We start from the raw sequence: 23,158 nt of genomic DNA, 5'->3' as shown, positions 1-23,158 counted from the left end.
TCTACGCGTGGTCTGTTCGCCGATGATCGACACAGCCGCTCCCGTATCGACCTGGAACGTGATCGGCGTTTTGTTCACTTCGACTTCCACCGTCATCGGGCGCGCCGCCGCCGGGCCAATTGAAAACAGGCCCATCAACGGCCGCCGGTTCCACCCCGGGTCGCCTCGCACATCGCCGTCCATGACCCTAACGATGGCCGGCGCCCCACGGCACACACGCTTCAGATGACCCACCTTGTGACAATTCAAACACACGGTGCCTTTATACGGGCACGCACGGTGCAGGTGTCGACCTCCGCATCCCAAACACGTCCGCGGGGTCACCTCGGCACACGTGCGGCCGCGCGGTGACGTCCGACCCGCACCAAAGGTCGTGCGCGCGCCCCGGGGTGTTCCCGACCCCGCGTGGCCGGTGATGGCTCGAACATCCCCGCGAGTCTGCTCGACCGCTGTAGCCGTGCTGATCGCCGAGTCGAATGTAATGGCTTCACCTTTCAGCCATAGAACCGCCGAAACCATCTTCGCATCTTGTAAACCAGCGATAAAACGATCTCTGAGCCGCGCTGGACGCTCCCCCGCCGTGAACTTGCAGGCCACGGAAGAATGCTTAATCCGCGCCACAAAATCAGCGACGCGCTCCTCTGCCCCTTTCGAGAGGCGATCGAACTGGTATCGAGCGAGTTGTAATGACTTCTCCGGCGCCATGTGTGCTTTCATCTTCTCCACAACGTCCCGAAACGACAGCGCGTCATCACGGGGCTTGTCCGGCACCACCAAATCACTCAGTAGTCGATAATGCTCTGCCGAAAGCGAAGCGAGCAAGATCGACTTCTGTTTGCTCTCGTCGACCACATCATTCGCGTGGAAATAGCATCCCAATTGCTCCGAAAACAATTCGAAGTCGTCTCCGACGAAAACGGGCACATGTCCATTTTCAATCATCCTCGTCAGCCAACTATGATGTACGAGGTGCAGTGGAACACGAGAAGCAAGCATGCCAGCATCAACTCCGCTTTATTGCGCGTCCGGAAGTACATTCCTGCCACCCCTAGCGGGCGAGGCATGATATACGAAAACCCAATCACGTGATACAGCACAATCTCCACTTCACACGAACTACCCACCTTCCTCCATCATCATCACCTCATCTACACCCTCCAGCCCCCCCCCCCACCCCAGAGGCGCTGCCGCAGCTTGGAAATACGGACAGGGTAGTGCAGGAAACGGGGACAGCAGACTTTATCCAAACATCAGGACAACAGGAACGATTTAGCCATTAGCATACTGTTGCTAACTCGAGCCTGGTGTGGCTCAGTGGTTAAGGCAGTGGCTTGGGATCCTGAGTTCGAGCCCCACTGGCCGCTGAGGTAGCATCGGGGGGTTGACTCAGCCTGTCATCCTTCTGAAGGTCAGCGAAATGAGCACCAGTATATTGGTAATTATCCCTGCAGGGTTGAAGGTGACTGAAGGGTTGGTGTTAGGAAGAGCATCCGGCCATAAAAACAGTGCCAGAAGAAAGGGTACCATGATTGGAGCCCGCAAAAAGCTGACCCCTGCTCAGGGATAAAGGCTTTCAAATGGTGTGATGATACTGTTGCTAACTAATCACTCAATTTGCTCCTACAAGCAATTATGAGCTTTCAGTGCTTGCCCCGCGCCTGGAATGCATCCAAAGCCCCCACCCATGTTAATCACGGAGGATCCATCTTGTGCCGTGGTTGAGCGACCAACTGGGCAAGAATCGTCTTGCAGGTCTGGTGTGGGCGAGGCCAAAGCGGTGATGCGCCAATTGGCGGCCAACATTACCCAGAGCACCTTTAGGCCCCGCCCTCACTGAACGGTTATAAAAAGGGCAGAAGAACCGCTGTTGTGGCGCGTTGCTTCTTGGCTTTGGTGCTCGCCCTGTGCTTACTTCATGAGACCGCAAGAGAATGATCGGGGCTCGAACGGTGGTGCTCACGTTGGCGGGTTAGACTTGGGAAGCTGGAGCATTTGGCTGAGGGAGTGAGTGCAGTCATCAGGGCTGAAGCCAGCCCATACACAAATGCACATACACAAATACATACACAAATGCTTTAGATTCTCACACAGTCGGCTATTTATCTCATGCATTCTTTTCTTTGCTTTCCCAATATATCATTCGACTTGAACGCAGGAGCTCGACGAGGCCTTTGCTGCCACCAACTGTCCTTTCCAGGGCAAAACCACTGATACACACTTTCAGATTCTTCTTGCACCACATGCACAATGAGCACTCACCGCACCTCGACAATCAAGCACCTTTTGACACCATCAGTATTCCTCCTTTTGATCCCTCCCTTGAGCGTTTGGGTCGCGGAGGCACGACTGCCCCGCCCGGTGAGAAAAGAGGAAGATTACCTCATGCCTGACATTTTTGTCAGGTCAGGTTCGATCTGTGACCTGCTACAGGTACCATGTAAACCTGTACTAACCTGTTCCATGGTCGGGTTGTCGGCGACTAAACCGTCTCCCCCACCAGGTTTTCTGGTGAGGAGGGTGTTTGGATATGGACACCCAGCAGGATTAAAAACAAAACCTGTCAAAGGGCGGAGGAGCTCCTTGTGAGCCAACGGCCATCCATATCTAGTGCCCAACTGTGTCTGCGGACGTCCTCCTGCAGTTGGGTCATTTCTTATTAGGAGGTTGGTGGCAGGATTTGCACTCCGGCCACCGTAAAACCCTTCATTCCGCAAAACGCAAAAACGCAAAAAAAATCTGAAAACCCACTCCGTGGGAGTACCTCCTGTGCAGCTTCCCTTCGCAGGGCAGCTCACCGGATGACGGGATTGGGGCAAAGCCTTCGGGACCCCCAATCTTTGATAGGAGGGAAACCACGGGGTAACATCCCTGGGTCAGATTGCGGGAGAGTGTGTCGGAGTGGTGCTGAGGTGTCGTCCACCAGACGGCGGTCTCCTTGGGTTAACCTGAGGCGGTCCCTTCAGGTGGGTGCCTGGAATGTCCTATCCCTAAGAGAGGATGATCACCTGTCTCTGTTATCATCTGAGCTCAAGCGTTTGCACATCGGGATTGCAGCTCTCTCTGAGGTTCGGAGACCGGATTGCGGCGAGATAATGGTGGGTGGTTACACCTACTATTGGTCTGGTCGCTCTGATGGTTACCATACCCAAGGAGTTGCTGTAGCTGTGTCCAATAAGCTGACCCCAATGATAATTGAGGTAACACCGGTCAACGAGCGTATTATGAGATTAAGGATTCGTCACTCCTTAGGTGTCATTTCCCTGGTCTCTGTTTATGCTCCGACTGAGGCGAGTGATCTCACCGTGAAGGATGCATTCTACGGCACCCTCGAGTCTGTGGTTGATCAGTGCCCCAGACGAGATACACTTCTAGTCTTGGGGGATTTCAATGCATCGACTGGAACTGATAGGGATGGTTATGAGGTGTGTGTTGGTCCCCATGGGTCAGGAACTATGAACCAGAATGGCACTAAGTTCCTTGACTTTGCAAGAAGTCATGGACTTAGGGTGGCTGGTTCATGGTTTCAGCGCCCACAAGCTCATCGCTGGACTTGGTATTCCAACGCTGGCGGTGTGGCAAAGGAGATTGACCATGTCCTCATTGACGGTCGTTGGAGGATGATCCAGAACTGCAGGGTCTACCGGAGTGCTCAGTTCCTCAATACTGACCACAGGCTTGTTGTAGCAACTCTAAAGCTGCACCTTAAATCCTGGAGAATGGTACCATCCCAGCCGAGGCTGGATGTTGCCAAGCTCAGGGATGAGAGAGTAGCTGAGGAGTTTGCGAACAGGCTGAGTGGACACTTGGGGGGTCTGGGTGCTTTGGGGGGTCCTGAAGAGTTGTGGAGCGCCTTCAAGACCACCGTCCTTGATGTTGCCAGTGGATGCCTTGGAGCTCACCGCAGGGCAAAGAAGAATTTTGTCTCTCAAGGGATACTGGATACCATTGACCAGAGTTGCAGGGCCAGGCTGAATGGCAGAGCTGAGCTGTTCAGGGAGCTGAGGTGTAAAACTGTACGTGCACTGAGGGTGGACAAGGAGGCCTATGTGCGAGGAATCTGTTAGGGGGTAGAGCATCACCTGTGGACAGGTGATTCTCGTCCCGCTTACAGGGGAATTCGCGCATTACGTTCATCCAAGCCCATCCCTCGGAGCACTACAGTTTGAGCAGAGAGTGGTAGGCTCTTGACAGAGGAGTCTGAAGTGAAGGCCCGCTGGGCCGGTTACTTTGAGCGGTTGTACCAGGCTGATCCCCCAACTGTCGAGTTGGACGTCAAGGGTGTTACAATCCCTGTTGCTGACCCTCGAATCAACTGTGGTCCACCTACGCTTGTGGAAACACGGGCTGCGGTGAACCAGTTGAAACGGGGCAAAGCTCCAGGGATCTGTGGCATCCATGCCGAACTTCTCAAGGCTGGTGGAATTGCTGCACTCGTGTCGTTGCATGCAGTTTTGTGCTCTGCCTGGAACACAGGCATCATCCCAACTGACTGGAAGAGGGGCCTTGTTGTCCCTCTCTGGAAAGGGAAGGGTGATCGCCAAGACTGCAACAACTACCGAGGGGTGACGCTGCTCTCAGTGCCGGGCAAGGTCTTTGCTCGGATAATTCTCGAAAGGGTTCGCCACCATCTGCTTGAGCACCAGCGTCCAGAGCAGTCAGGCTTTACACCAAAGAGGTCAACGTTTGACCGTATCCTTGCACTTCGTGTCCTCACCGAACGCAGACGAGAGTTTCGGCAGGGGCTGCTTGCAGCCTATGTTGATCTCTGTAAAGCGTTCGATTCAGTGAATCGGGATGTCCTCTGGAGGATTCTTGGTCTTCGTGGGGTGCCACCAAAACTGATCGATCTGATGTCTGAACTCTACTCTGGTAATGAGAGTGCTGTGAAGTGTGGTGGTACCACCTCTGACTTATTTCCAGTTGTTACTGGAGTTCGTCAGGGATGTGTACTTGCCCCCACACTTTTCAGCACTTGTATGGACTGGATTCTAAGGAGGATGTCGGAGAGATCAAGTTGCGGTGCGTCATTTGGGAATGTCAAGATCTCGGACCTTGACTTTGCAGATGATGCAGTCACCTTTGCGGAGACTTTAGACATCCTCTTGGGGGCCCTCGAGGTGCTGAATGAGGAGTCGGAGCCGTTGGGATTACGGGTTTCTTGGGTCAAAACTAAGATCCAGGCTTTCGGTGACATCTTGGATGCTGCTGTCCTGTCTGTGTCTGTTTGTGGTGAGGATGTTGAGGTTGTGGAGAGATTCACTTACCTTGGCAGTGATATTCATGTCTCTGCTGGCTGCGAGTCAGAGGTCAATAGACGTCTGGGTCAGGCCTGGGGAGTCATGGATTCACTGGATCATGGGGTGTGGCGCTGCCGGTACCTGTGCGGGAGGATGAAAGTCCGAGTCTTCAGGTCCTTGGTACTTCCAGTCTTGCTCTATGGGTGCGAGACTTGGACTCTGACCAAGGATCTGAGACGGAGACTTAATTCCTTTGGTACCAGGTCTCTTCGGAGAATCCTTGGCTATCGCTGGTCGGATTTTGTGTCCAACGAGCGGTTGCTGAGAGAGACTCGGATGAGATTTGTTACCTGCATAGTCCGTGAGCGTCAGTTGCGGCTGTATGGACATGTGACTCGTTTTCCTGACTCTGATCCTGCTCACCAGATTCTCTCAGCGAGGGAGTCTCATGAGTGGAGGAGGCCAGTGGGTCGACCACGTGCCTCATGGTTGCAACAGGTTGACCATCATCTCAACGAGATGGGGATGGGCCTGGCATCTGCCTGGGGGATGGCCAGACGGAGGCCCCTGGAGTACCGGCGGAAAGTGGACGCAGCGACGTGCTGTTCTGGCACATGCTCCCATACCTGACCTGACCTACCTCATGCCTTATCCTTCTGCAGTTGGTCTGATTGAGGACTCATGTCTTATGTATAGCTGGAAGGTCAGGCATAGAGTTAAGTTCTGCTGCTTGTCCATTTTTCTTTCCTGTACTCACTCACACTCTTAATTGCTTGTGACCATTTTCCTCATGTACTTAAAAAAAAATTTTTTATCCCATTTCCCTTTTTTGATTGCTTGTGCATTAAAATGCTGCATATCACCGTACCTTCACATTTAAATTGTTCTGCACATCATAAATTCTCTTTTGTTGAACTTCATTTCCAATCTGTCTGTGTTCGTCTTTTCCCCATTAGTCCAGCTCTGTTCGCACCAAGGTTAGTCGGGGAGATTACAATTGTCCACGTAATTGGCTCTCATCCAAGTTCCCAGTATGCACTAGCAGTTGCTCAGCCACCCCAGTTAAGATCGAATTAAGGTAATCTTAGTGCAGAGACGAGGGCATGTCCCCGATCATTTGACTGCATGACATCCAGTTAGACGGAGGTCCCTGGACCTTGTGGTTGCCTCGCAACCCACCGTGACACAAAGTTATTCGTGCTCGGTGGCCTCAGGCACGGTAAGTCCGAGGGGAACTGAGGATACCCCCTCAAAGTAGACCAGAAACCCATGGCCATAATAATATCTAATTCATAGAAATATATATATATATATATATATATATATATATATATATATATATATATATATATATATATATATATATATATATATATATTGTTGCGGTTCTCGGAACCGCATGCATACAACAGACAGGTGTCCTAAGACAGTTATGCCATTAATATACATGTAGATAGACCCCTTCCTTTTGTTTAGTGGGAAGACAAGGGAGTGCGTTGCGATGGTCGAAAAGTGAGGTTATTCAATCATTTTCCCCTCCATTTCAGCCCCACTCTTTTTCTTTTCTGAGGCAAAATCCATGACATGCACTTTGGGCTGGACGAATGCTTTGAGCTTCCACAATCTACCCGAAACCAGACATGTGCGGCGAGTCACGTACGCTTTAGCACCCAGGTGGGCAGGCTGGACCGGCGTCTGCCCGAAACCCGGCCCAGGCTGGCGGACCACATGAGGGGTCGGGCCAGTCAGAACGCCGACTCAGGTGATGACGTTGGATTCAGCATGGCCCCTCCACCGATCCTCGGGCTCTATAAAACATGGAGAAATCCTCCGTGTTGGGCGGAATTGAGAAGTGTTGTGTTCGGTGTAGGTGTTTTTCACGCAGAGTGTTCCTGCTTCTTGACTCTGCCCACGTCTCGTCTCGACGAACTGCCTCCTGCCTGGTCCCGCCTTCTGCTCCACCCTCGCACTCTGGACTCCGCCCTTCTCCACTCAAGCTCCTCCTTCAGAACACGATCTCCACACGTGTGGCTGTGGCCAGAACAACGTGCCTATTGTCGGGTACCGCACCACGGAGCATCCCTCCCCCAAAACGCTCAGGTACCAAAAGCTATAACCTCAACTCCCCTCCCTCCCTGGCTGTAAAAGTCCCTTTTCATTGGGGTTTCTTTTTCTGTGTGTGTGTCTGAGTGTGCTGGCGCCTGTCTGTTAAGTAAGCCTATAGAAGATCCTTATTGTTGTTGCTGTTAATAATCTCGCGTCAAGTCTGCACTGTGTCTGCTTTAGTAAGTTGCTTGCATTATTGTCACACCCCACACCTCTCTCCTCTTTTAGTACAGGCATTTTAGCAGAAATATTTGGTCAACCTCCCACAAATTGCAACAAAAGCAAACTCGACAGATTTTGATTCCTGGATATGTCCTCAGTGACAGAAAAAAGTCCTAAGGGATCCTCCCGGGAGGGGGGAGGGGGGTCCTGAAATCATGGAAATCCAATATGGCCACCACCCGGCTTCGGGGAAAATGAGAAAATTGTAAAGATTGATATTTTACTTTGTAAATATATGTTTTTCTGCATTCTAATTGTTTCTAGTTATGGTCAGTATATTGATATTCAAGAATAATTATAAAAAAGTGAAATGCATTGAGGGTAAAATAAAAAAATTGTAGCTCTTTTGTCCAAAAATGTCAATTTTTTGTCCCGAAAAAAAAAATATTTACCTGATACTGATTTTGGTTCCTGGACAAAAAAATAAGAAATGTTGAAGACACAAGATGAAATCAAGTCGATGGCAATACAATATAATTATGTAAATCATTGAAACATGACAAAATTCACAATTCCACTCGGGGCAATCACATCTGCCTGACGAAGGTTTCGAAATGAAAATGAAAATTCGCATGAAACAGAAAATACATCCATTATAAACTTACTATACATGTTGAGAAAAATCAAGCGTATTAAAGTTAGAACTCGACAATGTCGTCATCATCCTCATCATTGTCACATGGAGTGTTTGTGCAGCCAGAGCCCCTGCAGTTTCCACAAGCTGGAGTGCACTCAATGTTGTGCTTCTTGCATGTGCATCTCATGGTGCTACATTCAGCCTGGCAGTTGCACCTAATGACATGTAACATCTTTTCAGGAGCTGGAGCTATTGATGTCTGAAGTGGTACAAAACCCTCATCACATTTCTGCCAATCCCAGTCTGTGGAAGAAGTATGCAAGTCTGAAGTCTTGAAACGAATCAAAGACCACCTTCAGAAGCATGCCGAGTCTGCAAAGATATCTTCTAGAACTTCAGTGCTCTGGGTTCAGTATATGGACATTGGAAATGCAAGACATTCTACGCAAATACATCCAGGCAGAGCGCACTGGGAATTGGGCACTACATCTACAGACCATCCAGGAAATGCTGCCTTACCTGGCAGCCTCGGGCCACAACCTGTATGCCAAATCTGCGAGGGTGTATCTGCAGCAGATGTCCAACCTCAAAACTCAACATCCCAATGTCCAACAACGTTTTGATGAGGGGTTCCATGTGGTTCGACGAAGTGATCGCCTGTAGGCAGGTCTTTCATCTGACCTGATCATCGAACAAGTTCTGATGAGAAGTTTGAAAACTAGCGGGGGGCTCACACGAGGGCGAGGAATGACAGAGCGCTAGTATGGCTACTATCAATGCCTGCCTGTGCAGAAATAAACCAGGCAATGCAGGAGCTCACAGGTGTGAACTACAACACTGGAGAGCAGAAGAAGGACATGACCAAGGCAAGACAATCTTATGACTGGAAGGACACACTATCAGCTCTTCAGTATTTACAGGAACGGAATCCATTCAGTAGTGATCCACGTCTGAGGAACATTGCCACTGGAGTTCATGCACACCCCACCGTCAACGTTGATACAGCACATGCTGTAGGAGCCAAAATATTGAAATCTATGGATGGGAAAACACCTGCCGAGTACACATTTAAGAGGAAAGACCAAGTTGTCACCCTCGGCATGAAGTCATCTGTCAAGATTGATGGAGAGCAAGTCCAGGTTGACCCACAACTCCTCTTCCAGACATTGATCACTGTTGCACAGACAGCAGAAGAACTGGAGTCGGCCTTCAAATATGAACTGTGCAGCTATCCACCAGCCCTCTTTGATTCCTCTCTTCAGCTCCGAGAAGCACACAAGCCAGTCTTTGCTGATGCCATCTGGGATCTTCTTGGATCCGATGTCCCAGCCGATATTCCCAATGATGGGCAACAGTATGTTTTGGATGGCGGGGCACTTGTTCAACGCATTCCATGGTCTCGTGGATCTACATACAGAGATCTACATATAGAATCCCATGACCTCTTCTTTTGTCCCGAGCCAAAGAAGAACACGAAGAAGCCTCGCATCTGGAATATCAAGGCTACAAAGAAAATGATTGGTACAGACATATGCAAGCACATACTGTTTCTACATGCAGTTCCTGGGTGCGACACGACATCTCGTCTTCATGGGATTGGAAAGGGAGCTTCCCTCAAAAAGTTCAAAGCAAACAACACATTCCGTGAGCAGGCCAAGGTTTTTGATACATATCCAGCTTCCGTATGTGATGTGGCAGATGCAGGAGAAAAAAAACATTGGTGATAATCCACAACGGAAAGTCAACTGACACCCTGGACACCCTCCGGTATCAGCGGTACTGGGACAAGGTGGCTTGGAACTCCTCTCACGTGCAACCACAGACGTTACCACCAACATCTTAAGCAGCAAAGTATCACAGCCTGCGTGTGTATCTGCAAGTCCAAGAATGGAAGGGATGTGCAGATGAACTTCTTCTGACAGACTGAGGTTGGCAGAAATGTGACGAGGGTTTTGTGCCACTTCAGACATCAATAGCTCCAGCTCCTGAAAATATGTTACGTGTCATTAGGTGCAAATGCCAGGCTGAATGTAGCACCATGAGATGCACATGCAAGAAGCACAACATTGAGTGCAATGTTGTGGAAACTGCAGGGGCTCTGGCTGCACAAACACTCCATGTGACAATGATGAGGATGATGACGACATTGTCGAGTTCTAACTTTAATACGCTTGATTTTTCTCAACATGTATAGTAAGTTTATAATGGATGTACTTTCTGAGTTTAATGCGAATTTTCATTTTCATTTTGAAACCTTCGTCAGGCAGATGTGATTGCCCCGAGTGGAATTGTGAATTTTGTCATGTTTCAATGATTTACATAATTATATTGTATTGCCATAGACTTGATTTCATCTTGTGTCTTCAACATTTCTTATTTTTTTTTGTCCAGGAACCAAAATCAGTATCAGGTAAATATTTTATTTTTTCGGGACAAAAAATTGACATTTTTGGACAAAAAAGCTACAATTTTTTAGTTTTACCCTCAATACATTTCACTTTTTTATAATTATTCTTGTATATCAATATACTGACCATAACTAGAAACAATTAGAATGCAGAAAAACATATATTTACAAATTAAAATATCAATCTTTACAATTTTCTCATTTTCCCCGAAGCCGGGTGGTGGCCATATTGGATTTCAATGATTTCAGGACTTTCCCCCCCGGAGGATCCCTTAGGACTTTTTTTCTGTCACTGAGGATATATCGAGGAATCAAAATCTGTTGAGTTTGCTTTTGTTGCAATTTGTGGGAGGTCGTCCGACTTTTTGACTACTATTTCCCTGCGTCACATACCCAAAAATCTTTGTTGTGCCACATGCTTTTCCTCGCTCGCTTGTAAATAAATAATTGTCATTAGAAATGTTCCCAACTCGCCTTTGTCTTTTCTGTCATTGGTCCAGCATGGTTCGGATCTAAGTCTAGCCAGGTCTTTATTCCCAACGATCCGTTCCTACTTTAGCCGGTAGGTCCTTGGCAGTGTTGCTCGGCTGCATCCTATCCGGAAAGGTGATCCGATAGAGTGATCCGGTTCGGACAAGGCGTACCGAGGGCGTGGTTCCCTGGTGGTTAAACCGTGTGGTTAATTAGGTAACCCGATTCCATAAATAGGAGGACCCTAGGTCACGCGGTTGAGTTATTGGCGTCCAAGGTTGGTTATGCGACCCGCCGCGTCACGGAATTATCCGTGAGCGATGGCCTACAATTCCGGGGAGTCTGGTGGGAATCGACGTAGCTTCCCCCACCTAGTGGTCTTCTCACCTGACCCCGCCGTCCCGCAACAATATATATTATCTCTTTCTAACCACTGACTCGACTCATTGAAATTAAAGATCGGTACCTTCCGGGTGATGTAGAAAGCTGAAATTTTGCGTACCGATGGAAATCGAAGCTGGTCCACCGGAAAAATTCACAGAATCGTCAGACAACATCTCTAAGTGAAAATATAAATAAACTAGAAGGGCACGCGGTAGAGCGCATACCTCCGCCACGTAATGCCTGATCCAGGAGAACAAATCGGGCCTAATACATTTTTCAAATATCATGCTATATATCGATTTTGGCCCTCTCAATGGTGAAGAATCACTTTGAAAAATAAATAATTCTCGTATCCAGATCCAGATTTGGATCTTCACCAAAACCTAATCAGTTCATCCTTGTCACACACCGAACCTGTCCACAAAATTTCATCCGGATCCGTCCACAACTTTTTGAGATATCATGCACACAGGCAGACAAACAGACAGAGGGATGAAAACAAAACCACTTCACCTTCAGTGGCAGAGGTAATAAACACTTGTGAGGTAAACGAATACAGACACCTTTCTGATGTGATACCCAATACAGATGAAAGGACTTCTTCATGAGGATTGTTGAGAAAGTAGATGGGGGGGGGGGTCCAAATGGTCCTTTCAGAGAGACATCGTGAGAGCGAGAAATTTGTCCGGATTGAAAGACATGCTCCACGTGTTGGACCAGTTTGTGATTTTATCCAGATCTACAGAGAGCAAAGAAGCTTCTGCTTGCCGATCTCACGGATGACAGATGGTACGGCAGAAGGTGGAGTCATCAGCAAAGAGATAAAGAGAATGAAGGTCAGGTCAGGTATGGGAGCATGTGCCAGAACAGCGCGTCGCTGCGTCCACTTTCCGCCGGTACTCCAGGGGCCTCCGTCTGGCCATCCCCCAGGCAGATGCCAGGCCCATCCTCATCTCCTTGAGATGATGGTCAACCTGCTGCAACCATGAGGCACGTGGTCGGCCCACTGGCCTCCTCCACTCATGAGACTCCCTCGCTGAGAGAATCTGGTAAGCAGGATCAGCGTCAGGAAAACGAGCCACATGTCCATACAGCCGCAACTGACGCTCACGGACTATGCAGGTAACAAATCTCATCCGAGTCTCTCTCAGCAACCGCTCGTTGGATACAAAATCCGACCAGCGATAGCCAAGGATTCTCCGAAGAGACCTGGTACCAAAGGAATTAAGTCTCCGTCTCAGATCCTTGGTCAGAGTCCAAGTCTCGCACCCATAGAGCAAGACTGGAAGTACCAAGGACCTGAAGACTCGGACTTTCGTCCTCCCGCACAGGTACCGGCAGCGCCACACCCCATGATCCAGTGAATCCATGACTCCCCAGGCCCGACCCAGACGTCTATTGACCTCTGACTCGCAGCCAGCAGAGACATGAATATCACTGCCAAGGTAAGTGAATCTCTCCACGACCTCAACATCCTCACCACAAACAGACACAGACAGGACAGCAGCATCCAAGATGTCACCGAAAGCCTGGATCTTAGTTTTGACCCAGGAAACCCGTAATCCCAGCAGCTCCGACTCCTCATTCAGCACCTCGAGGGCCCCCAAAAGGATGTCTAAAGTCTCCGCAAAGATGACTGCATCGTCTGCAAAATCAAGGTCCGAGATCTTGACATTCCCAAACGATGCACCGCAACTTGATCTCTCCGACATCCTCCCTAAAATCCAGTCCATACAAGTGCTGAAAAGTGTGGGGGCAAGTACACATCTGACGAACTCCAGTAACAACTGGAAATAAGTCAGAGGTGGTACCACCACACTTCACAGCACTCTCAGTACCAGAGTAGAGTTCAGACATCAGATCGATCAGTTTTGGTGGCACCCCACGAAGACCAAGAATCCTCCAGAGGACATCCCGATTCACTGAATCGAACGCTTTACAGAGATCAACATAGGCTGCAAGCAGCCCCTGCCGAAACTCTCGTCTGCGTTCGGTGAGGACACGAAGTGCAAGGATACGGTCAATCGTTGACCTCTTTGGTGTAAAGCCTGACTGCTCTGGACGCTGGTGCTCAATCAGATGGTGGCGAACCCTATCAAGAATTATCCGAGCAAAGACCTTGCCCGGCACTGAGAGCAGCGTCACCCTCGGTAGTTGTTGCAGTCTTGGCGATCACCCTTCCCTTTCCAGAGAGGGACAACAAGGCCCCTCTTCCAGTCAGTTGGGATGATGCCTGTGTTCCAGGCAGAGCACAAAACTGCATGCAACGACACGAGTGCAGCATTTCCACCAGCCTTGAGAAGTTCGGCATGGATGCCACAGATCCCTGGAGCTTTGCCCCGTTTCAACTGGTTCACCGCAGCCCGTGTTTCCACAAGCGAAGGTGGACCACAGTTGATTTGAGGGTCAGCAACAGGGATTGTAACATCCTTGACGTCCAACTCGACAGCTGGGGGATCAGCCTGGTACAACAGCTCAAAGTAACCGGCCCAGCGGGCCTTCACTTCAGACTCCTCTGTCAAGAGCCTACCACTCTCTGCTCGAACTGCAGTGCTCCGAGGGATGGGCTTGGATGAACGTAATGCGCGAATTCCCCTGTAAGCGGGACGAGAATCACCTGTCCACAGGTGATGCTCTACCCCTCACAGATTCCTCGCACATAGGCCTCCTTGTCCACCCTCAGTGCACGTACAGTTTTACGCCTCAGCTCCCTGAACAGCTCAGCTCTGCCATTCAGCCTGGCCCTGCGACTCTGGTCAATGGTATCCAGTGTCCCTTGAGAGACAAAATTCTTCTTTGCCCTGCGGTGAGCTCCAAGGCATCCACCGGCAACATCAAGGACGGTGGTCTTGAAGGCGCTCCACAACTCTTCAGGACCCCCCAAAGCACCCAGACCCCCCAAGTGTCCACTCAGCCTGTTCGCAAACTCCTCAGCTACTCTCTCATCCCTGAGCTTGGCAACATCCAGCCTAGGCTGGGATGGTGCCATTCTCCAGGATTTAAGGTGCAGCTTTAGAGTTGCTACAACAAGCCTGTGGTCAGTATTGAGGAACTGAGCACTCCGGTAGACCCTGCAGTTCTGGATCAGCCTCCAACGACCGTCAATGAGGACATGGTCAATCTCCTTTGCCACACCGCCAGCGTTGGAATACCAAGTCCAGCGATGAGCTTCTGGGCGCTGAAACCATGAACCAGCCACCCTAAGTCCATGACTTCTTGCAAAGTCAAAGAACTTAGTGCTATTCTGGTTCATAGTTCCTGACCCATGGGGACCAACACACACCTCATAACCATCCCTATCAGTTCCAGTCGATGCATTGAAATCCCCAAGACTAGAAGTGTATCTCGTCTGGGGCACTGATCAACCACAGACTCGAGTGTGGCGTAGAATGCATCCTTCACGGTGAGATCACTCGCCTCAGTCGGAGCATAAACAGAGACCAGGGAAATGACACCTAAGGAGTGACGAATCCTTAATCTCATAATACGCTCGTTGACCGGTGTTACCTCAATTATCATTGGGGTCAGCTTATTGGACACAGCTACAGCAACTCCTTGGGTATGGTAACCATCAGAGCGACCAGACCAATAGTAGGTGTAACCACCCACCATGATCTCGCCGCAATCCGGTCTCCGAACCTCAGAGAGAGCTGCAATCCCGATGTCCAAACGCTTGAGCTCAGATGATAACAGAGACAGGTGATCATCCTCCCTTAGGATAGGACATTCCAGGCACCCACCCAAAGAGACCGCCTCAGGTTAACCCAAGGAGACCGCCGTCTGGTGGACGACACCTCAGCACCACTCCGACACACTCTCCCACAATCTGACCCAGGGATGTTACCCCGTGGTTTACCTCCTATCATCAAAGATTGGAGGTCCCAAGGCTTTGCCCCAATCCCGTCATCCGGTGAGCTGCCCTGCGAAGGGAAGCTGCACAGGAGGTACTCCCACGGAGTGGGTTTTCAGATTTTTTTGCGTTTTTACGTTTTGCGGAATGAAGGGTTTTACGGTGGCCGGAGTGCAAATCCTGCCACCAACCTCCTAATAAGAAGTAACCCAACTACAGGAGGACGTCCGCAGACACAGTTGGGCACTAGATATGGATGGCCGTTGGCTCACAAGGAGCTCCTCCGCCCTTTGACAGGTTTTGTTTTTAATCCTGCTGGGTGTCCATATCCAAACACCCCCCTCACCACAAAACCTGGTGGGGGAGACGGTTTAGTCGCCGACAACCCGACCATGGAACAGGTTAGTACAGGTTTACATGGTACCTGTAGCAGGTCACAGATCGAACCTGACCTGACATACATACATAGAATGAAGGACCTGCAAATATTTACAAAACAAGACCCAGTGCAGAGTTACCCTGATCCAAATCTTATACAGTCTTAATTATGCCAACAGAACTGGCATCAGACACATACCCAAGGAAATGAGAAAGCAAGAGAGAGAAAGTACAAGGTGTTTGTCACCTCTTATATACCAGGCGTGGTCGATGGACCAACGCAACCCAGTTGCTGAGGATGGGGAAGGGGAGAGCAAAACTAAGGGTGTCTAAGGTGTGTGGTCAGAGGAGGTGTGATGAAGTGAACAGTGACTGGCAGATGAGGTGGAAAAAGGAGGGTGTAAGGATGTTGGTCAGGGGGTTTTGGAAACAAAGAAAAGAACGTGTGAGAAGATAATCCTAATGATGGGTGAGGAAGTCAGTACGTGTAATTGTTTAACCAACCAAGGCTGCGCTCGGTGGGGGGTATCGAGTCCGTTCAACAGGCCGGGGGTTTGGAGCCCATACGGCAGGCTGGGGGTGCCAAATCCAGAAAGCCGGGGGGGGGGAGGTGGTGGAATACCGAGTCCATTAGGCCGGGGCAGTGCCTTCTTGAGTCGTCCGCAGAACCCGCCGTGGGGCGGGGGGGGCACCCACAAAGAGGGGCTACCCACATCAGCTTGCAATTTTTTCAAAGCATCTTGAAAGTCCAGTTGTGCAACATGGATGTTTCCGATAACACTAGCCACATATGCCTATTGGCTGCCAATCGCTTCACTGACGGGTTTAATCAAAATACAATTATATATCATGTTGCATAATCTATGTGTACAACTCAATGAAGATGAAAAATAGTGAAACTCACAAAAAATAAAAAATAAAAAAAAACGTACCTTTCATCGCACAGCCGTTTTTTGTAGTCGAGGTGGTGGTGGTTATTGTTGGTGTGCTTCTTCCATGTACTATTATATATTTTTGTCTTTCTTCAATGTTCTCCACTTGAAACACAGCTATAAAACTAAAAACTCCCTTATTGACATTTATCTAAATGTACGAGTGGCACTGAAGGTTTTCTTGACGACTGACAAAGCTGGTAACCATTGCATCTGTAGAATGTTTTCTCACAGCTGAAGCTTGTAAAGAGCTACTTGCGTTCTACGATGCTGCAGGACAGGTTGTCACACCGGCCATCATCTCAATCGAGGACTCACGACGAAGTCTGAAGTATGATGACATTATTGACGACTTTGCATCCAGTAAAAATAGAAAGGTCACAATGTGTGCGTGTGTGCGTGTGTACGTGCGCGTGCGTGTGCGTGTGCGTGCGCGTGCGTGTGCGTGCGCGTGCGCGTGCGTGTGCGTGTGCGTGCGCGTGCGTGTGTGTGTGTGTGTGTACGTGTGTGTGCGTGTGTGTGTGTATATGTTATTTTGACTACATTACCACACTGACACATGACGACATTACTTGAACGGTTTTTGTTGCTCTTCTCCGCATCCCTTCAGTGAATGAATAATTTACATCCACAATACAGTATACAAATTCCCCACGTGAGGTTTTGCAGGGAGCCGCCCACATACCAAGCGGAAGCTATGGCCAGGGTAGAGAGTCCAGTCAGCTGAGGGGGGGGGGTGTCCCGAGTCCGGTTGGCCGGGGGGGGATTGGGTTCTGAGCCCGGAAGGCCGGGGGGTGGTGGCGGGAGTTCCGAGTCTGGTCGGCCGGGGGGTGGGGGTGAGGTTCCAAGTGTGGTCGGCCGGCAGAGGGGGGTGTGGGAGTACCGAGTCCGTACAGTGGCAGGGGGTACCGAGTCCGTACAGTGTCCGGGGGTACCGAGTCCGTACAGTGGCAGGGGGTACCGAGTCCGTACAGTGGCAGGGGGTACCGAGTCCGTACAGTGGCAGGGGGTACCGAGTCCGTACAGTGGCAGGGGGTACCGAGTCCGTACAGTGGCAGGGAGTACCGAGTCCGTACAGTGGCAGGGAGTACCGAGTCCGTACAGTGGTAGGGGGTACCGAGTCCGTACAGTGGTAGGGGGTGCCGAGTCCGTACAGTGGTAGGGGGCACCGAGTCCGTACAGTGGTAGGGGGTACCGAGTCCGTACAGTGGGCAGAGATCGACGTGCCGTAACTGGTTTTCCGATTAACTGTGCAGCGCTACTGTACTCAGCCACATGGTACACATCCAGTTTGATGTATAAATGTTTACATTGAGATGTTGTACTTTAACACGAACATACCAGCGCAGTCTCCACAACAGACTCGCACCACTCGAACCTGAAGCCCGTTAATCCCGTTGTGCGAGGCCGGAATTGCTGTCAATGTCACGGACCAAGTTCGATATCACGTATCTCGGACATATCGCAAGTTCGCTTGTTATAACCGAAAAGTGAAAAATAAAATACGACAGAAGAAAGTTTTTTTTTTTGTGCCGATAAATGAGAAGAGAAAATCGGTTTTAAACTTAACCAACTGCAGGATATTACATGATAAATCGCTCTCACGTGTCCAAGCGGATCCGGTATACATTACATATCCATCACCTGCAGACCGAGCCGGGTCCCACCGCTCTGAAACAAGTTCGCGTGATGTCCCGGTCTTACAGACCACCGGATAACGTTCGTTTCGATCACCGACACTCTTACACGAACTGCCACATCGGATCGACCACCCGGTGGAGATTCCTCCCCACGTGTGACTACGTCAGGTAAACCAATGAAACAACGTCATCGGAATTCCCACCATCGTCGTTCAAAAATCCATTCAACATTAATTTCGTTGTTGAATATCAGATGCGACAATCATCATCTATAATTACAATCAAAATAACTTAAGCTTTGATTTCCCCCCCCCAGTCGAAGCATGATAAGCGAGGAACGAGCCTCACTGAAAAAAATAGGAGAATACACCACCAACGGCAACAATAGTTCTATCAGACACACCACTCCAGACCGAAACAAAAGAAAACCGGATTCGGATCGTCACCAAAATTGAATCAATTCGTCGTGGTCACACGACCAACGTGTCGACCGAATTTCATCCGAATCCGTCCACAACTTTTTGAGATATCCTGTACACAAACAAACAAGAAAGATGTCACGCGCAGCACGATATTTGCGAAATCCATAAAACAAATTTGACCGAAAAAAAAATTTCTGGTTGGTTGAATTCAGTGACCTGAAATATGAATCCTCATTAAATTTCAAGTCGATTGGATGAAAATTGAGGATTTTGAAAATCTCACCTTTGAAGTTGTTGACCTTTTGTTCCATGTTGACCTCAACATTAATTGGCTGGTTCAATTTCAAACATCAAAATACCCTTATGGCCAAATCACTTGTTCAGAGTCGTGTCCAAATATCAACTTCCGAGCCCAAAAGGTGCCCGAGATATTGCCCAGAAGAGAAAGAAAATAAATAAGGAATTAATAAATCGCTAATAATTAAGTAATCAATCAATTAATTGATTAATCAAACAATGATAATAATAGTAATAAAAAATACTGCTTTTGCCAAAGTACATCTTCATTTTGTCTCCAAATTTCAGCTTCCTAGCTCAAAGGATGGCTGAGATATAGCCCAGACAAACAAACAAACGAACAAACGAACAGAGTAGAAACAGAGGCCTCTCTTCCTTTGTCTCGCGGCGATGACGTCATACATCCCCTGGGTATGGAATTGGGAAGGAGCGGTGTACAATAAATAAGCAAGAATTTGCACAATCTCTGCAACGTTATCACGAGCCATACAACCATTCCATTAAGATGAATGAATAAGTGAAGAGCTAAGAACACAGGGGATCAGGCGAAGGTTTTTTTCTCCGAATGATGGAGATAGGGAGGGAAGCATTAGCTTTCACACAAGTAGGATGAAAATGAGAGACCTAGAGCAGTCCCATTTCCCCCATTTACTTCATTGATAATTATGGGAAAACCTTTTGACCAAGTCAACAAATAGGAGTAAAATTTATTTTATCCTTTTGTTCCAATTTTTATGCTATACATCTCTCCCAATTACATGATTAACATGACTAAACAATATATGAGCTAATAGAATTCTATTTAAACACCACCTCCCCTCATCCCTTTCCCACTCCCTCTACTCCACATTGATTAAATGAGTCCCCAAAAACATAAAATATCCTTGAATCCAGATGGCAATATAACAAAAGAATGAAACAAACTTTATCCCATCATCGTTATCGTCCCTGTGGATATTTCATCCTTGGAGGGATGTTGGCCCCATGATGACCATTATCATGAGTGGGTTCCACAAGGTACATATGGTGCAGTTCTGTGCCTGGTTTCAAATCAACAAGGTGTGCAGACAAAGGTTCAGTTGCCAGAAAATTAACAATGCTGGCTGGCCGTTGGCTGCTGAATTAACACCAAGGAGTTGACTTCCGAGGTCAGTGATATGAGCCTGCCATCCTTCCGAGGTCAGTGATATGACAACCAGTGCACTGGTAATGAGCTCCTCAGATGTCAATGAAAGCCTGGTCAGTCCAAGTCTCACATCAGTGGCAAAGTCGTGCCCCTAACCAATGATGCAACAAGCAGCCAAAAAGGAAGCACATGAAGGGATCCAAAAGGTCAAATTGAAGAAACAACCAATACAATTGTAAACTGGAATGGCATTCAGTGGAGCACATTCCTCCGCCACGGTGAACAGTTCATGTTTTGTATCCCACTGCGAGGACGGATCTGCATTCGTACCGGAACGAAAATCGAATTGGCTTGATCTTGTCACCTACCCAACTCATTCACCAAGGTTTGTCATAACTCATCCATGGTGTTTTGAAATGTAGTGCTAAATATCGTTTTTGGCCCCATCTCTCAATGGTGAAGGTCAGGTCAGGTATGGGAGCATGCGCCGGAGCAGCGCGTCTCTGCGTCCACTTTCCGCCAGTACTCCAGGGGTCTGGCTATCCCCCAGGCAGATGCCTGGCCCATCCCTATCTCCTTGAGATGCTGATCAACCTGCTGCAACCACGAGGCACGTGGTCTGCCCATTGGCCTCCTCCACTCACGAGACTCCCTCACTGAGAGAATCTGGTGAGCAGGATCAGCGTCAGGAAAAAGAGCCACATGTCCATACAGCCGCAGCTGATGCTCACGGACGATGCAGGTAACAAATCTCATTTGAGTCTCTCTCAGCAACTGCTCGTTGGACACAAAGTCCGACCAGTGATAGCCAAGGATTCTCCGAAGAGACCTGGTACCAAAGGAATGAAGACTCCATCAGATCCCTGGTCAGTGTCCAAATCTCACATCCGTAGAGCAAGACTGGAGGCACCAAGGATCTGAAGACTCAGACTTTCATTGTCCTGTACAGGTATCAGCATGCGCCACACTTCATGATCCAGTGAATCCATGACTCTCGAGGCACAACCCAGACGTCTGTTGACCTCTAGCTGACAGCCAGCAAAGACATGAATATCACTGCCAAGGTAATTGAATCTCTCCATGACCTCAATATCCTCACCACAAACAGGTACAGACAAAATAGCAGCATGCAAGATGTCAATGAAATCCTGGATCTTAGTTTTGACCCAGGAAACCAATAATCCCAGCGGCTCCGACTCCTCATTCAGCATCCCAAGGGCCCCCAAAAGAACATTGAGAGTCTCCACAAAGATGACTGCATCATCTGCAAAATCAAGATCAGAGATCTTCACATTCCCAAACGATGCACCGCAGCGTGATCTCTCCGACATTCTTCCCAAACAACAGCTGGTGGAACAGCCTGGTACAGGCGCTCAAGGTAACCGGCCCAGTTGGGCTTCACTTTGGACTACTCTGTCAAGAGCCCACCACCCTCCGCTCTAAGTGCAGTTCACCGAGGGACGGACTTGGAGGAACACAATGTGTGAATTCCCCTGTAAGCAAGTTGGGAATCACTTGACCACAGGTTATGCTCCACCCCCTCACAGATTCCTCGCACATAGGCCTCCTTGTCCACCCTTAGTGCACGTACAGTTTTACGCCTCAGCTCCCTGAACAGCTCAGCTCTGCCATTCATCTTGGCCCTGCGACTCTGGTCAATGGTATCCAGTGTCCCTTGAGAGAGAAAATTCTTCTTTGCCCTACGGTGAGTTCCAAGGCATCCACCGGCAACATCAAGGACGATGGTCATGAAGGCACTCCACAACTCTTCAAGATTCCCCAAAGCACCCAGACCCCCCAAATCTCCACTCAGCCTATTTGCAAACTCCTCAGCTACCCTCTCATCCATGAGCTTGCGAACATCCAGCATAGGCTGGGATGGTACCATTCTCTGGGTGCTTAAGTGCTCACCATAAGCTGCAACTTCAGCATTGCTACAACAAGCCTGTGGTCTGTGATGAGGAACTGAGCACTCCGGTAGACCCTGCAGTTCTGGATCATCCTCCAGTGAACATCAACAAACTCATGGTCAATCTCCTTTGCAAAACCACCAGCGTTGGAATGGCAAGTCCTGCAATGAGCCTGTGGGTGCTGAAACCATGAACCAGCCACCCGAACTCCATGACTTCTTGCAAAGTCAAGGAACTTAGTGCTATTCTGGTTTACATTTCCAGACCCATGGGAACCAACGCATGTCTCATAACCATCCCTATCAGTTCCAGTTGATGCATTGGAATCCCGCAATACAAAAAGAGTATCTCGCCTAGGCCCTGAATAAACACAGACTCGAGCGCGGAATTGAATGCGTCCTTCACGGTGAGATCACTCGCGTCAGTCGGAGCATATACAGAGACCAGGGAAATGACCCCCAAGCAGTGATGAATCCTTAGTCTCATAATACGCTCATTGACCAGTGTTACCTCAATTATCATTGGAGTCAGCTTATTGGACACAGCTTCAACAACTCCTTGGGCACGGTATCCATCAGAGCAACCTGACTAATAGTAAGTGGAACCACCCGCTATGATCTGGCCACTATCAAGTCTCCGAACCTCAGAGAGTGCTACAATACCTATGTTCAAATGCTTGAGTTCAGATGATAACAGAAACAGGTGATCATCCTATCTTTAAGATAGGACATTCCACGCACCCACCCAAAGGGACCACCTCAGGTTAACCCGAGGAGACCGTTGTCTGGTGGACGATACCTCAGTACCACTCCACCACAAACCACCGCACTCTGACCCAGGAAGTTTACCCTGTGGTTTTCCACCTATCATCAAGGAGTGGGGGTCCCGAAAGCTTTGTTCCTATCCCGTCATCCGGTGAGCTGCCCTGCGGAGGGCAACTGCACAGGAAGTACTCCCACGGAGTGGGTTTTCAGATTTCTTTGCATCTGTGGGTTTTGCGGAATGAAGGTTTTTACGGTGGTCGAAGTGCAAATCCTGCCACCAACCTCCTGAAAAATGTAACCCAACTGCAGGAGAATGTCCGCAGACACAGTTGGGTACTAGAAATGGATGGCTGTTTGCTCACAAGGAGCTCCTCCGCCCTTTGCCAGGTTTTGTTTTTAATCCTGCTCGATGTCCATATCATCCACCCTCCTCAC

The 23,158-nt window shown here is 49.1% G+C and overlaps 1 protein-coding gene across 4 annotated transcripts in view; it reads right to left on the bottom strand.

Moving 5' to 3' along the window:
• The window catches only part of LOC147012064 (ubiquitin carboxyl-terminal hydrolase 36-like), a 105,641-nt gene that overhangs the window by 70,697 nt on the left and 11,786 nt on the right, over positions 1-23,158 (bottom strand). Inside the window, exons 1-2 of one of the 4 annotated variants that reach the window (XM_085858207.1) lie at positions 18,209-18,382; positions 16,565-16,890 (exon numbers count right to left, since the gene is read on the bottom strand). The exons of 1 other annotated variant lie outside the window; for it this stretch is intronic. In XM_085858207.1, the coding sequence (XP_085714333.1) occupies positions 16,565-16,571 (7 nt within the window). In that variant the 5' untranslated portion in view covers positions 16,572-16,890; positions 18,209-18,382. Of the gene's footprint in view, positions 1-16,564; positions 16,891-18,208; positions 18,383-23,158 lie in introns of those variants that run through there. 2 more of the 4 variants (XM_085858204.1, XM_085858205.1) reach the window with 2 other exon arrangements.

Source organism: Eptatretus burgeri, chromosome 15 (genome assembly GCF_056783735.1).
Source record: "Eptatretus burgeri isolate ZD-2024b chromosome 15, Ebu_testis_v1, whole genome shotgun sequence".
NCBI lineage: Eukaryota > Metazoa > Chordata > Myxini > Myxiniformes > Myxinidae > Eptatretus > Eptatretus burgeri.
This window is presented reverse-complemented; position numbering and strand designations above follow the sequence as displayed.